At 38.7% G+C, this 16,850-nt stretch overlaps 1 protein-coding gene and 1 long non-coding RNA gene across 2 annotated transcripts; both read left to right on the plus strand.

Moving 5' to 3' along the window:
* The first annotated feature begins 2,451 nt into the window (after positions 1 to 2,451).
* LOC141802341 (NLR family CARD domain-containing protein 3-like) lies at positions 2,452 to 12,091 on the plus strand. The gene is made up of 9 exons (XM_074685882.1): positions 2,452 to 2,763; positions 4,363 to 4,465; positions 5,039 to 5,167; positions 5,874 to 6,002; positions 7,351 to 7,479; positions 8,186 to 8,314; positions 9,155 to 9,215; positions 9,853 to 10,054; positions 10,281 to 12,091. Exons 2-9 carry the CDS (start codon positions 4,377 to 4,379, stop codon positions 12,089 to 12,091), a joined length of 2,679 nt encoding a protein of 892 aa, XP_074541983.1. The 5' UTR covers positions 2,452 to 2,763; positions 4,363 to 4,376.
* Positions 12,092 to 12,576: 485 nt separating this feature from the next.
* On the plus strand, positions 12,577 to 13,524 carry LOC141802403 (uncharacterized). Its single transcript, XR_012599478.1, has 3 exons — positions 12,577 to 12,713; positions 12,909 to 12,955; positions 13,059 to 13,524. It is a non-coding gene; the product is annotated as an uncharacterized LOC141802403 (long non-coding RNA).
* Positions 13,525 to 16,850: the final 3,326 nt, after the last annotated feature.

Here is a 16,850-nt window from a genome sequence, read left to right on the forward strand (position 1 = left end):
CTTCTCAAGCTGTCATCAAACAATAGCAATTGATGCAGCGTTTAGCTCCCCTCATTCAGGCGAGTTAGCATCCTCCAAACGGCCATTTAAAACTGCAAGCGGCATAATAATGTCTAATTGTTCCGCGGTGGGTTGTTAGAAATAATACTTCGTCGTGGACTTAAATTCCATTGATTTATGACAGGACCTCAACCGTCACAGAGCAACAGGTGTTTTGGAATAAAGAGTGACCATGTTAACCGGCGACCTTCCCTTTAACGTATTTTTCTAAATTATATATTATTCTATATTACTATTCTATATTATTTCTATTTCTATTTACTACTTTACTTTGTGTAGTTACTGAAAAAGTTTGGGACCATGGTTATGACCAAATACAGTTGGGGCTCAATATGGGGAGTAGATAAGTTAATGTTTGAATTACAGTTAACCAAAACATAGTTAATGTTCGAAATAAAAGGTATATCTAAAATAACTGTTAAAATGATAGTTATCTATCTTGAAATACAAGAATATTGTTGTTCTGATTTACATTTGGAGTGGATCTCCCGGCCAGATGTAGTTTTCTGGATCCCTTGTCCTGACCATAGCCTGTACAGTGACCCAGGTCTCAGACTAAGCTGTTTGTGTGCTTGTCTTTGGTTTGGAAGGCTTTCTGGTCTATTGACAAAAAGTTTGTTTAATGAATATCTGCGGTCTTGGGAATGTCTTCCATCCACTTATTGATTTTTGCAAAATTTGAACTTTTATATCTTTTACACTTGCCACTAATAAGGACAAATTCACCCTCCCAACAGCTTGTGCAATATAAAAGAGCTATTCAAAAGACATTTCAACCAGACTGATAACATACTCGGGCTTTTGTAGAGTCATAAAAATACATGACAAGCTGCAGTTTTAGGCACTTCCACATTGCCTTCATTTCGCCTTCATTTCTCAGAGCCAGAAGTTGTGTTTGGTAAAGGAAATGTGCTCCATCTTCTCACATATAGACCATCTTTGTCACCTGCCTGGGGGTATAATGGAATTACTAACAGTTGTAACGTACTCTTTGGGACTGTTGACTTTTCTTTGTCTAAGAGAGCCACAGTTATTCATTTATTCAGCATTGGGAATTGGGATGGGAATTGTGCAGTATTATGGTGTACAAAGATAAAAAAACAAGTCCATACAAATGATAGTACTTTTCTTACATGAGGCTCAGTCTATTTCTGTACTTTTCTAATGACACAAGACCCTCACCTTGATGTTTTTCTGCAAGTTCATTTTTTATAGAGCTTTTCCACCTTTCTTCTTTGTATAAGGCTTCAGGAACATTTGTCAAATTGTCAGAAAAATCTGAGAAAATCTACTTAAAGATCTCAAATAGTAATGTGTGAAGTCGGAATATAATTGTTGTGATAATACAAATATGCAACTATGATTCTTTTAACAGATGGGAGAATGAATAAACGAGAACAAGCTGTTTATTTGTTTCTCGTCACTACTGGTGTAACCTTATCTGAGGACAGAATCACACTCTCATAACTTTGGATCCAACTAGCCAATATTTGGGCAGGTCAGTATTGAAGAGATTCCACGTAGGTTGATCCAGTTCTGCTACTTGTCCACTAGATGGTGCTGACCAGCTTAATAGCTGGCTTCAAAACAAGCTTGACATATCAAGCAGAGAGATTATACTTTAGTTCTAAACAATTTAACACATCATCAAAGCCACCAGGAAACCATAGACCAAATATAGCCCGAGATACAATCAGAAAGAAAAACAATGTCAAATGTTAAATGTCTTTTATATATAATCGTACAAAAACAATTTTTAATAACCATAAAATCTCAGCCCGGTTCGTGATGAATGTATGTCTTTATTAACATACCTGATCAGTGACACAGTAATAGAAATGTTCGAGTCAACCTCCAGCAAGGCACATTTTTTGATATAGACATCTTGGTAAGTATTTATCTACTGGTAAGTGTTTTTCAATTCTAGCTTTGTTCTTGATATTAGTTACATGCACCTATTTCTCAGTAGGCATCTTTGGGTTGGTGATCTATCAGTTACTTTCTGCTGTTGCCAGGGCCCCCCTGGGGCGTAACTGACAGGTGTATCTCAGAGGTGAACCTTATTTTCTGGCAAGTGTACCTTACAGTTCTTTCCCCCTGCAGAATATCTGCTTGTTTTTGTTGTTAATTTTGTAACTTGCCAATTATACAGTGTTATGTGTTTTCTGTTAAGTTTTGGAATAGTTGAGAAAAAAATTTGACTGAGTAAACAAACCTCAAAGAAGTAAGTTTTTCACAGTCTTTTGACAGTGATTTGCATTTTTTTTCCAGACAATTTTGGGCTTTCATGCAGATTGTGAGTGACTGTTCTGAGGAGGAATAACTTTATACGGAATCATTTTTGCAATTTTTATTAAAAACAATTCACAAGAACTCACAGTTGAGCTTATTTCTCCTGTAAATGTGCAGTGTAATTATGCTGTTATTCAAAAAGGAAAAGTAAAGGTAATAGAGCTTTGTTCAGATGCATTCACAGCAGCTTTATGATTGTATTTGTGTTAGTTTCTTTCTCACACTTACTGATAGATTACTCTTCATCTCTGAACATCTATCTTTCAATCTGTCTAAGAGAAGGTCACTACAGTGTTTGCAGAAATGGGAGTCTGTATGGCTTGGAAACACTATGAGGGAGTGACTTTTGATGAGCTGAGAGCTGGGACCCCTTCACTCCAGACCATGTTAATACCAAGACCCCAACAACAGGTAGGGCACCTGCTGCTAGTAACGCCCCTTGTTCTTCTTCACCACAAAAAATATGGAAATTAGGTGAACCATAATACCACCTGTATCTGTTAACAGGGGAGGAAACAGTTTCCCTAACATTTATGGCCTCACAGAGCTTACACATGGTAATAATCCACTTCTTCTGTTCCAGTTTGACCCCTGTTACCAACATACGTTCAAACATCATCCGGCTGACAGTTTTTTGTTCTGTTATTTTTTTGGCTCTCTTCGTTGCATTTTTTGAATTATTAGCACCCATAGTGCCCCTAATAGGAGTCAGGCTTCATTTCAAAGGAGATAATAGAACGCCAGACTGACTAAAAATGGAAAACATATCTTGCTGTACATTAATAAATCAGTTCCTTAACCAACCCCAAGAAATAACCTGAATGAAACAGACAACTGTCCTAATAAACATGAAAAAATAAACTCATTGCATAAACAACTGCCCTCTTATGTAAGTAGATATCACCACAGTGATTATCTCATCTGTCATCTCAACAGTCAATGTTTAATTGACTGTGATAGTATACAAATGCCTACATACTATGTCTGGTCTTTATGAATTGACTGGAGTCACATAGTCTGCCATCACACACTGTTCTGAAACACACATTGCACAATTTGTTGTTATTTAATACAAATCTGAAAATAAAACCTAATCCTTGGACCTTTATAACTCAACATTCAGGTTTTATGCCATCTATCAATATTTGACTGGAATTGCAGCCCATCATTTGTTCCAAAGTTCAGAACTGCTCACTTCCTTGAGATAAATCAACTGCTTCGAGGAAATCTCCTGCTGTGCGCTACGTTGCTTTTTCTTTTGTTGGTTTTCAATGAAACCAGCTAATTTATTTCATCTTCACTGATCAACTTCATGCGGATAATTTCCAGCATCTAAAGGTAATGTAAGTTCTGAAACTGAAACATGAACAGAAAAGATAGTGGCAATAATGATGCTTGTTGTTGTTGTGGCAAATATGTAGTTTTGTTTATAACTTATGTCTATATAGTATAAATTTATAATAAGTCCCAATTTTGCTTGGTCGCTCAATGTTTAGTGCAAGCTGGAGTCTAGTACTTCAAACGCTTGCAGAGGTTAATTGTATGACGTTGTAGTTTAGACATTTTTGTTATAAATGTTGAAGACTATGAGAAGTAGTTGTAGGATAATCATTTCTGTTATTAGCTATCAAAATCCAAGCCAGCAGACCTAATGCAAGCAAAGTAACTGGTAATTCAAGAGGCCTGGTTATGAGCTACAGTAAGAAAACCTTAGATATTTAGATGTTTATACCTTGTAAATTGAATCACTGTCTTTAGGCACATTTGTCCTGTTTTTTACTAATGGACATTTTGACTTGTGAATTATTTTCCTTCATTTTTTTTGTAGTTTGTCTTTTTAGGTACATAGACCAGTGCTGTTAATTCAACTGTTAAGTCATAAAACTAATGTGTTATCTGATATCCTTATCACTGAACTTTTTTTGCTGCCCTTGTGACGTGAAGTGAATGACCATGTGGTGGAAAGCCTGTTGCCATATATTACCATATTGTTGTGTGTTTTATGTGAAGGTGGAGCCCCTGCTATGAATCAGCGTGAGGCCAGAGGGACGGGACTCCTTCCCTCTAAAAACACTCTTTTAGGGGAACATGACAACTGGACGAAAGCTCAGAGGTGAGATGAGGATCTCTAACTGGTCTCAAATACAGGAATTAATACCAGATAAATCCACTGTTTTTGTGTACTTATGAACACTCAATTCTGTTATTATATTAGTTATTATTTGGATCTGTAGATGGGTTTTGCGCTCTTAAGTCAAATCCCCTTTTTGCTTTTATCACACTGAATCCACTCTTTTGGAAGCTACATGGGGAAGTCCACATACAAGCAGAGCTACGTATTACTAGACTAAGTAACAGTGGCACTCACTAGTTCTGACAAATTTTTTGTTTAGTCTGTAATGCCAGTGCTGTTTTTTTTTTTTTTCCCGTTATCAGAAGAAAAAACTTACAATTTCTTGCCATTGCCATCCTTTTAACACTACACCATAGATGCAACAAAGGTTTAGACACTGGAAGTATTCAAAAATGTACTCCCATTACAGAATGAAAAATTACTCTGAAGGATTTCACTTTAAAGGGAAAGCTCTGCTCACATTACAATGCAAAACAGTTTAGAACTATTCAAGTTTAATCTAATAAAAAAAGAGAAACCTTCATAATAAAGGATAATAAATGTTTTTTGTAGGGCTGAGCTACAGCACAGGTCGCGCTCCCCTAAACCCAGGCCTGCTCCCAGTGATGTGTCTTTTAAAGATGACCGATCTATTGATGATGTTGTCAGTTTCAAAGGTGGACTTCACCCTGATTATCAAAAGTAAGTTTAATAATGTTTATTTTTGCTTTTTGGAACGAAGATAGTTTGATACAAAGTTAAAGCAGAATATTGTGATGTATGGCCCAATAAATGTATAAGCTGATAATGGCCCTTTATAAAATAGTCATCATCGGCCTGAGTTATGCTGAAGAAACGCTGATAATTTTTATTATATTTTTTTGAGTTGATCATAAAACAGTAAATGTTTTTAAGTGTTGGAGCAGAGTTATTCGATGTCCTTGTGCAGTTTGTCCACTACATGGAGCTCTGACTCCATTCAATCCTCAGTCCATATTGCTGTATTCTCATTAATGTACAGAAGTGACCAACAGCCAGGCAGCTGTATTGGAGTGGGCTGAACAGAGCTTGCTGACGGCTTACTTTATTACAGCGTTGTAAAATAAGAATTAAGGGACAAAAAAAGGGAATGATTTTATTCAATGTGCATTTTTAAATTCAATGGCTGATTAATCGTTTATCAGAATTTCCTTCTGCCAATTATCAGAACTGCATTGGCCTTAAAAAATCTATAAAAGTTGGGCCCTATTATTACAAAAGATTATCAGCATCTATCTTTTTTCATCAGTGTTTGTCATTCTGTTCATAATCAACCTCATTCTATTTATAGACCTTCTCCTGCTCCCAGTGGTGTGTCTTATAGGGATAAAAGTAATAACAACTTATTAAAATAAATGTTTTTTTGTAGGGCTGAGCTACAGCACAGGTCGCGCTCCCCTAAACCCAGGCCTCCTCCCAGTGATGTGTCTTTTAAGGATGATCGATCTATTGATGATGTTGTCAGTTTCAAAGGTGGACTTCACCCTGATTATCAAAAGTAAGTTTAATAATGTTTAATTTTTGCTTTTTGGAACGAAGATAGTTTGATACAAACTTAAAGCAGAATATTGTGATGTATGGCCCAACAAATGTATAAGCTGATAATGGCCCTTTATAAAATAGTCATCATCGGCCTGAGTTATGCTGAAGAAACGCTGATATTTTTTTGAGTTAATAATAAATCAGTAAATGTTTTTAAGTGTTGGAGCAGAGTTAAACGATGTACTTGTGCAGTTTGTCCACTACATGGAGCTCTGACTCTATTCAATCCTCAGTCCCTATCGCTGTATTCTCATTAACGTACAGAAGTGACCAACAGCCAGGCAGCTGTATTTGAGTGGGCTGAGCAGAACTTGCTGACGGATAACTTTATAACAGTGCTATAAAATAACAATGACTCAACATTTCCCATTTCAGTTGAATTCTCTTTTCCTTGTGTCAAGACGAGTGACGCGTGCTAAGTTGCGTTGGTCACACTTTCATTTACATTGTATTGCTAAAGTTTTGCTAACCTAGCTTAGGTTAAGCCATGTCTCTAAAACTGAACACATAAATAAATCCAAACACTCTCACAAGAGATTCCTGTTCAATATGTTCAACATGTTATATGTCTTCTGATGTACAAAAATGATAAAGAAAAACCTAGTTTTAGCTAAATGGTAACACATTTTGGAAACTGTATTGATATGCCAGCGGTTAGCATTCATTAATAGTAATACAAAAGAATTACAACTTTCATCACAGAAACATATCACAGCTGCTCTTTGTTGACAATACTGAAAACTTGAAGTGTCAAAATACTTACAGGCCAGTGTTTTCCAACAGAAAGATAGAAAAAAATGTTACATGCAGGCTCATAGCTGACTTCAGCATAACCGGGGCATGCTAAAAGTTCTAAATAACTCAAAGCATTGCTATGAGTTGTTTGGTTAAAGGCTGTTTTTACTTCAAACCTATGTTGTAAAGTTCAAAAAATACTAAAGAAAAAAGTATTGTTTAACAGCAAAATGTTTTCCCTTTAATTCATATATTTGTTTTTTTTAGAAATTAAATGACCTAAAAAGAAAATTCTTTAATTCATTGTGTATTCTTAAAATTAGCTTCCGATTAATCGTTTATCAGAATTTCCTTCTGCCAATTATCAGAACTGCATTGGCCTTAAAAAAATCTATAAAAGTTGGGCCCTATTATTACAAAAGATTATCAGCATCTATCTTTTTTCATCAGTGTTTGTCATTCTGTTCATAATCAACCTCATTCTTTTTATAGACCTTCTCCTGCTCCCAGTGGTGTGTCTTATAGGGATAAAAGTAATAACAACTTATTAAAATAAATGTTTTTTGTAGGGCTGAGCTACAGCACAGGCCACTCTCCCCTAAACCCAGGCCTCCTCCCAGTGATGTGTCTTTTAAGGATGATCGATCTATTGATGATGTTGTCAGTTTCAAAGGTGGACTTCACCCTGATTATCAAAAGTAAGTTTAATAATGTTTAATTTTTGCTTTTTGGAACGAAGATAGTTTGATACAAAGTTAAAGCAGAATATTGTGATGTATAGCCCAACAAATGTATAAGCTGACAATGGCCCTTTATAAAATAGTCATCATCGGCCTGAGTTATGCTGAAGAAACGCTGATAATTTTTATTATATTTTTTTGAGTTAATCATAAAACAGTAAATGTTTTTAAGTGTTGGAGCAGAGTTAAACGATGTACTTGTGCAGTTTGTCCACTACATGGAGCTCTGACTCTATTCAATCCTCAGACCATATTGCTGTATTCTTATTAATGTACAGAAGTGACCAACAGCCAGGCAGCTGTATTGGAGTGGGCTGAGCAGAGCTTGCTGACGGATAATTTTATTACAGCATTGTAAAGTAAGAATTAAGGGACAAAAAAGGGAATGATTTTATTCATTGTGCATTTTTAAATTCAATGGCTGATTAATCGTTTATCAGAATTTCCTTCTGCCAATTATCAGAACTGCATTGACTTTAAAAAAATCTATAAAAGTTGGGCCCTATTATTACAAAAGATTATCAGCATCTATCTTTTTTCATCAGTGTTTGTCATTCTGTTCATAATCAACCTCATTCTATTTATAGACCTTCTCCTGCTCCCAGTGGTGTGTCTTATAGGGATAAAAGTAATAACAACTTATTAAAATAAATGTTTTTTGTAGGGCTGAGCTACAGCACAGGTCGCGCTCCCCTAAACCCAGGCCTCCTCCCAGTGATGTGTCTTTTAAGGATGACCAATCCATTGTTGGTTTTGAGACTTTCAAAGGTGGACTTCTCTCTGATTTTCAAAAGTGAGTATATCAGTGTTTGTTTATAGAATAGAATAGAGTAGAATAGAATAGAATAGAATAGAATATGATATCACTATTCTCATTGTCAGTATTCTCAAAGGCAATTTGGCATCTCTTTACAAATAGCAGCCGGTAGAAAATCTACAACAATAATAATAATAATGATAATAAGGCTCTTGGTTGAAGACCAGTGAAGCAGGTGTGAAGAGAGGTGGGCCTGCTTGAGTTTCTGAAGGAAGTTAAGTCTCTGCTGGGCCCTGCCCACCTGGTGGGAGGTGTGAGTAAGTGTCCTAGTCAGCCGAGATGTGATCTCCAAGGAACTTGAAGTGCTCCACTCACTCCACCTCCTCTTCCTGAATAAGAGAGGGCTCTGAATGCTTACTTGGATCTCCTGAAGTCCATGAGTAGTTCCTTGGTTTGTTATTGTTCAAGCACCCTTCTGTCAGGTGCTGAACCTCCTCACCTTAGGCTGCTGTGGCGTTGTCTGGTATCAGTCCCACTATGGTGTTGGAGGAATGAATAGGGGAGCACTCGTGGGTGAAGAAGAGTGAGAAGAGCAGGGGAGCTGAGCACACTCCTGCAGCGTTCCTGTGTAGGATGAGGGTGTGGTCTTTGAGCAAAAAATTATTGTGAAATTTTTTCAGGGTTTTATTGTATTTATCCATGTATGTAATTCGATACATTAAATGTTATAAAAAAAGTTTTTTCCATGTAAAACTGTACAACATTGAATACTTATGATTACCTATTTGGAATATTTCAACTAGCAATCCAGAAACCACAGAGTACTTTTTTCTTCATGTATTTTCTTCAATAATTTTGTATTTGTTTTTTCCTCAGAGATTATCAGCAGAACTATGAGATTCCAGATGATCAGACAAACCTCAACTCCATTTTTTTGGTGTGTATGTACAAAGTTGGTAAATATTGATGAAACAGGATTTGATGGTTTGCAAATAATTTTAACATTTTCTTTAATAGGAAGTGGTGGATAGACAACATGTCAATTATTGAAGCCAAAAGAATGTTGTAAATGTTTGGGAACTGAGGAAAAATGTTTTCCTGTTACTGCCTGTTATAGGATTTTAGTTGCGTAACATTTTTTGGTCTCCTTTGTCATGATTTTTGTGTATAAGCATTAATGGGGCCTTCTGGGATGTGTGACATGCCATAGAATTGAATATACAGTTGTATTATCTTTCATGCTGGCTTTGAATTGCACACAAACAACAAGGTGGTCCTAAATTTTGATTTTTTTTAACCACAGAGCATTTTTTTGTTTGTTTGTTTTTGACAAAATCCATTTTAAAAGGACTTGAGCCTGACAAAGTTTCTGGTTTTTCTGGGTTTTTTAAAAAAAATCTCCATTTATTTTCCAGTTTTAAAATTTAATGTTTTTGCACCACTTTCTATCAGGTTAAAATGATTTTCAAACCATCACTAATGTTTTACCCAGTTTCACAGCTATCGCTACTTGTTGCGCCATCTTTTGGATTATATTGTCTCAAAATTAAAGTTTGAAATGTGTTCTGTTCCAGCTTCTTGAAGAAAACATAATTCGTTTTGTGAAGGCAGAACTGAAGAAGATCCAGAAGGCTCTGAGTCCAGATTACCCAGAATTCTTACAGAGTCAGAATGGGGATGAAAAGCAGAGAAGGAGCAGAGAGGCATTTGTGAAGATCACTGAGCACTTCCTGAGAACAATGAAGCAGGAGGCACTGGCTGATTGTCTGCAGAGCAGTAAGAATTTTATCATGTAAAAAAAATTGATTACGGACCATCTTTTCCTACCTGATATTAAATTATGTTGAATCGGGGGTCCCCAAGTTTCCATTTTTTGGCCCATTCAAGATTTTATCTTTTGGTAGATGAGGAGGCTGATGTGAAGCATGAAAAATTTTCAACACTTTGTGTAACAAGTTCAATTCATGACATGACTACATCTGTTTCATTGCTGTTCATTCAGGAGCTGTTGCTGCAGAAGGCAGACATAACCTGAAGTCTTACCTGAAGGAAAGATACCAATGCGTGTTTGAGGGGATTGCTAAAGCAGGAAAACAAACCCTTCTGAAACAGATCTACACAGAGCTCTACATCACAGAAGGAGGGACTGGAGAGGTCAATGATGAACATGAGGTCAGACAGATTGAAGCAGCATCCTGGACACAAGACAGAGCAGAAAAAACCATCAAACAAGAAGACATCTTTAAACCCCCACCTGGAAGACCTGAACCAATCAGAACAGTGCTGACAAAGGGAGTGGCTGGCATCGGGAAAACAGTCTTAACACAGAAGTTCACTCTGGACTGGGCTGAAGACAAAACCAACCAGGACATCCAGTTCATATTTCCATTCACTTTCAGAGAGCTGAATGTGGTGAAAGAGAAAAACTTCAGCTTGGTGGGACTTGTTCATCACTTCTTTCCTCAAACCAAAGAAACAGAAATCTGCAGGTTTGAAGAGTTCCAGGTGCTGTTCATTTTTGACGGTCTGGATGAGTGTCGACTTCCTCTGGACTTTCATAACACTCCGATCCTGACTGATGTCACAAAGTCTACTTCAGTGGATGTGCTGCTGACAAACCTCATCAGGAGGAGACTGCTCCCCTCTGCTCACCTCTGGATAACCACACGACCTGCAGCAGCCAATCAGATCCCTCCTGAATGTGTTGACATGGTGACAGAGGTCAGAGGGTTCACTGACCCTCAGAAGGACGAGTACTTCAGGAAGAAATTCAGTAATAAGGAGCAGGCCAAAAGAATCATCTCCCACGTCAAGACCTCCCGAAGCCTCCACATCATGTGCCACATCCCGGTCTTCTGCTGGATCACTGCTACAGTTCTGGAGGATCTGCTTAAGACCATGCAAGGAGGAGAGCTGCCCAAAACCCTGACTGAGATGTACATCCAGTTTTTGGAGGTTCAGGTCAGACTGATGAGAAAGTATGATAGAGGAGCCAAGACAGATTCACACTGGAATAAAAAGAGCAAGAAGATGATCGAGTCTCTGGGAAAGCTGGCTTTTGAGCAGCTGCAGAAAGGAAACCTGATCTTCTATGACTCAGATCTGACAGAGTGTGGGATCGATATCACCGCAGCCTCAGTGTACTCAGGAGTGTTCACACAAATCTTTAGAGAGGAGAGAGGACTGTACCAGGACAAGGTGTTCTGCTTCGTCCATCTGAGTGTTCAGGAGTTTCTAGCTGCTCTTCACGTCCATCTGACTTTTATCAACTCAGGAGTCAACCTGATGGAAGAAGAAGAAGACCAAACAATGTCCCCAGTCTCTAAAATCTTCCGGGATAAACCAAAACTTCAACGTCTCTATGAGAGTGCTGTGGACAAGGCTGTACAGAGTCCAAGTGGACACTTGGACTTGTTCCTTCGCTTCCTCCTGGGTCTCTCTCTGCAGACCAATCAGACAGCCTTGAGAAGCCTGCTGGCGGATGCAAAAAGTAGCCCAAAGACCAACCAGAAATCAATCGAATACATCAAGAACAAAATTGGAGAGAATATGTCAGCAGAGAGAAACATTAACTTGTTCCACTGTCTGAACGAGCTGAAGGACCATTCGCTGGAGAAGGAGATCCAACACTATCTCACTTCAGGAGTGACTGATCCAGATGAGCTCTCCTCATCTCAGTGGTCTGCTCTAGTCTTCATCTTACTGTCATCTGAAAACAATCTGGATGTGTTTGACCTGAAGAAATACTCTGCTTCGGAGAAGGCTCTTCTCCGGCTTCTGCCAGTGGTTAAAGCCTCCAAAAAAGCTCTGTAGGTTATTGGATGAAAGGATTACTAACAAACATTTATGTATTTACAGTTTCTTAAAAGATACTATATTTACACAATATGATATTGTATAACTCCAAAGTATATCTTTTTTTTTCTCACCAATCAGGCTGAATTCTTGCCATCTGTCAGTAAGGAGCTGTAAAAATCTTTCCTCAGTCCTCAGCTCCCAGTTTTCCAGTCTTAGAGAGCTGGACCTGAGCAACAATGACCTGCAGGATTCAGGAGTGGAACTGCTCTCCTCTGGACTAGAAAGTCCGGTCTGTAAACTGGAAACTCTCAGGTAAGGCCCTTAAAAAAATCTCTAAATATTCTTGATCACAGTAATGGGTCAGCCTTCATTGTCATGTCAGAAAGATTGTCTGATTTTGTTAAAAAATCCCACTGACCACATGGTCTAAATCACTGAGTTGGCACTGTTTTTCTAACCCCAGCCTGTCAGGTTGTATGATCACTGAGGAAGGCTTCGCCCGTTTGGCCACAGCTCTGAACACAAATCATTCCTGCTTGAGAGAGTTAGACCTGAGCTACAATCATCCAGGACACTCAGGAGGAACGTTTTTGGCTACTGTCCAGAAGGATCCATGCCGGAAACTACAAGTGTTACGGTATGAACAGCTTTATGAGGTCATACATTTAATTTCCATACATTTAAATCGATCTGCTTCATACATGTACCATGAAAAACATCCCAGTGGTCTGGATCCTTTTCAAAAGAGTGCCTAAACAACGTGTTACAAATTGCATTGACCCTAAAAACATATGCTGAAATTAAGTCTTATCCTGACTGTTTCTTCCTCCAGGATGGACAACGGTGGGAAGCAGAGGATAAAACCTGGACTGAAAAAGTGTAAGTTCAAAGTCAATGTGGCTTCTGAGTGTCAACCAGCTGAGACTTTTGCTTGGGTTTGGTTACTAACATCTCTGATGATTTGTCTTTTTCTCTCCATCAGATCTCTGTGATCTCACTCTGGACTCAAACACAGCAAACAGAAACCTCAAACTGTCTGACAACCACAAGGATGTGAGTCTGGTGAAAAAGTACCAGATGTATCCTGATCATCCAGATAGGTTTGAGTGCTGGGAACAGATACTGTGTAGAGAAGGTGTAACTAGTCGATGTTACTGGGAGATTGAGTGGAAAGGAGAGGTCAATATCTCAGTCACTTACAGGGGCATCGGTAGAAGAGAAAACAGTGATGATTGTGTTTTAGGAAGAAATGATCAGTCCTGGAGTCTGAGCTGTTCTGAGGACAGTTTCTCTGTCTGTCACAAAAACAAAGAAACAGACCTTCCTTTCTCCTTCTCCTCCAACACTGGGAGAGTTGCAGTGTATGTGGATTTTCCTGCTGGCACTCTGTCTTTCTACAGAGTCTCCTCTGGTAAACTGCTCCATCTCCACACCTTCTACACCAAATTCACTGAACCTCTGTATCCTGGGTTTAGGTTGAGGTCATATAGCTCCTCAGTGGTTTTGTTTTCTCCCTAGGGGAATGTCAGCTCACAGTCCAACGTTTGTTGTGGTCAGGAACAAGACTTCATTTCAGATATGTCTTTCTCTGTTAATTTTCAGAAATGCTTTTTGGTAGTGCATCCGTCAAAAATTTCTGGATAGTGCATAATAACTTATGAGGAACTTTGCAATCTTTGTACTGGCATTGTACTAGTGGACTCAGCATAAATCACTGACTTATTCAGGTTGAAGCCTCTGATTGTTTGTGCAAGGGCCTCAGTTCAACAGAACTGTCCCTAAAGCCTTTACCACAGAAATGACTGAATGAACCTTCATATTTTGGAAGATTGTTATGTTTTCAATCTTTTTGTACAATTTGTAATATAATAATGTTGATGAGATATAGGCCTAGCTGGTAGAGATGCAGGATGAGCAGAATGATGTAAGTTGGCAGTATACATATTAGTAAGAAAAAGTATACAGCTATTCCCTGTTGCTGATGTTGTGCAGGATCTTTTGCTTGAAGAAAAATAATTTGTCATACATACTGCCAAATGGATGTAACGCACTGCCGTTGTTGCCCACATTTGATCCAGAACTCATGGAAAGCTGTCATAAACCAATATTAATCCTTCTGGGCATTTTGGTGGAATTCACTGAAAAACTGTCACTGTAATGTCATGTAAATAAATTTTGGAAGGGAATAATACATTCTTAGTGTTCTGTCTTTATTTTGAAGTTAAAAGGTTGTTTCTAGTCCTCTAAAGCAGTGGTCCCCAACCCCAGGGGCCAGGGACTGGTCCATGGGTCAATTGTCGCACATGAAAAATACTCAACTTATATTATTTCAGTTTGATTTATCATCTGATTCTGAAAAATGTTTTATTTTGAAAAATGACCGGATTCTCTCTGTCATACCCGTCTACGACTTATTCTTGACGCCATACCCCCAAGCTAGCAAAATGGACAAAAATCCAACATCTTTGGAAAGTTTCTGTAGTCAGGGTAAAAGAGCCAGAAAGGAGACAGAAGAAGAGCCGGTCCATGAAAATATTGTCAGACATTTAACTGGTTAAAAAGGTTGGGGACTGCTGCTCTAAAGTGTACATGCATCATTAAAACAAGGGTAGCAAGTCAAAAGTCAGAACCTGGGAGACAATCAATCAAACTTTGTTGGTGGACTTTGAAAATCCTTTCTGTAAACAAGACTAAAAGTTTAACACTGTTTTGCATTTTTGTAATTATCACTTACAGGTATAGTATCCCATATAGACCCATTACTTGACCTGCCACAAATTTACACAAACACATTAACAAGCCCCAGTGCAGTCTCCCAGAATGGCCCCGTATAAATTGATATCTGCTATCTGATATCTGTGAACTCACTCGGGATTCAGACACAGCACACAGAGAGCTCAGACTGTCTGAAAGCAACAGGAAGGTGGCACATGTTGAAGAAGACCAATCATATCCTCTTTATCAACACAAGTTTGACTCCTGTCCTCAGCTGCTGTGTGAAGATGGTCTGACTGGTCACTGTTACTGGGAGGTGGGTTGGAAAGGAAAGGTTTATATATCAGTGAGTTACAGAGGAATCAGTAGGAAAGAGGATGGTCGTGACTGTAGGCACTGATCCACCTCCACATCTTCAACGCAGAATTCACTAAACCTCTCAATCCTGGGTTTGGGTTCTGGTCTTATTGTTCTTTAGTTTCTCTTTGTTTTTTGGAGGAGGAAGTTAACTGTGGACCATAGCCATAAAGTAGTCACTCAAACCCTGATTTGCTACTGTGATCTTGATGTCCTGATGTCCATGAAAAGGTCTGGAAACAGAAAGTGCGAAGTCTACCAGACAAGGCCACTGTTTACAAATGTTAGTGTCTATTACTGAAGACCATTTGATGTAAGCTAGGTGCAAAACATTTTCAGAGATGGTAAAGAGTGCTGTCACCCTGCCTCACCATCAGGGCAGAGTCAGGACACTATACACACACACACACACTATAATTGGAGAGGATAGGACAGTAGATAGAGTAGGAAACAGGGTGAGAGTCGGGAATAACATGACACATGTATGAAACGGGTCGGAGTCGAACCTGGGCCACCCACTCCAGGGGGGATTTTCCAATCAGAGTCACAGCTCAGGTCACGTGACCGCTGGGCACCCTGTAGCTGCTCGAAGAAAAACTGACAGCCGGCGTCATAGCGAATGTGGCTCATTTCACGGTTTCATGGGTGACATTGCGGATGCTTTGTCCATGTTTTATACAGTCTATGCTCCAATGTCAGGATTTTTGGACACTGGTGAAAGCCTTCTGAAATTGTAAAAAAACTGTTCAGCTAAACATGCAACTCTCCAGGCTGTAATGAGCACTACGCTTGTTGCATTCAGGGACTTTTTACTGCTAGTTCTTGTCTAAATTCACTTGCCCCTTTCTTAATCACAGAGAATTGATTTTGTTTTTGTGTCACGTGATCAAACAGTTTCTACACTCAGGAATTATGTAACTCAGTGTCAGGCAGAGGATCTCATCAGCCTTCACTTCCTCTCCTGAGCCTGAAAGTTCACGCTTCAGCGACATCATTCTCCCATCCTCATCTCTGACACACACATTCACAAACACACACACACACTTTAAGAGTGTTTGAAGCCTAGATTTCATCACTGGCCAACATCGACTGAAGAAGCTTCACTAAAAAATTCTAGAGTATACTGAAACATCATAATTAGAGGTCATTAATAAAGTTAATTGACAGAGATGTACTCTCAGTATTGGAACACAGCTCGAGGGCGCAGACCGGACTACAGGAGATACACAGTGAGTATGAAACACTTTATTCACTACCTGTCTAATCCTGCTCTCATCAAAATGAGGTCTGACTTTGAATATATAATCCTTGAAACCAACCTTTCAGATTAAAACACTTGTTTTCACTAAGTGTCAGAGGTAAAGTAGAGAGAAGATGCATGGGGGGGGGGGGGGGGGGGGGGGTGTCTTATCTTTGTTTTTAATATCCGTGCGTAGAAGCTTGTCAAGGAGATCAGCTTGATGTTCACATCTTGGTCTTTATTTCCTGTTTTGTTTTGTAGTTTTTCCCTCTCTGTGCCATGTCTTGTGTTATGTTCTTTGTTTATTACCACATATGTTCTTCAGTTAAGTCTCTAGTGTTCTCTGTTTTATTTTGTAGTTCTTGCTCCCTCAGAGTCTGCTTTGATTTTACTTTCTGTCCCTGTTTGTTTGATCACCCTGATTGGTCTTACCTGTGTCTGATTGCCCTGTAAGTATTTCAT

The sequence above is a fragment of the Halichoeres trimaculatus genome, unplaced genomic scaffold, assembly GCF_033239565.1.
Source record: "Halichoeres trimaculatus isolate MK-OKI-2021-1 unplaced genomic scaffold, fHalTri1.1 fHalTri1_scaffold_13, whole genome shotgun sequence".
NCBI lineage: Eukaryota > Metazoa > Chordata > Actinopteri > Labriformes > Labridae > Halichoeres > Halichoeres trimaculatus.

Excerpts from the sequence above, each read along its gene's own strand:
- LOC141802341 (XM_074685882.1), top strand. The coding sequence starts at position 4,377 with ATGAATCAGCGTGAGGCCAGAGGGACGGGACTCCTTCCCTCTAAAAAC. Across the intron at positions 7,480-8,185 it reads CTTCACCCTGATTATCAAAA|GGCTGAGCTACAGCACAGGT; the intron begins GTAAGTTTAATA and ends TGTTTTTTGTAG. Across the intron at positions 9,216-9,852 it reads ACCTCAACTCCATTTTTTTG|CTTCTTGAAGAAAACATAAT; the intron begins GTGTGTATGTAC and ends GTTCTGTTCCAG.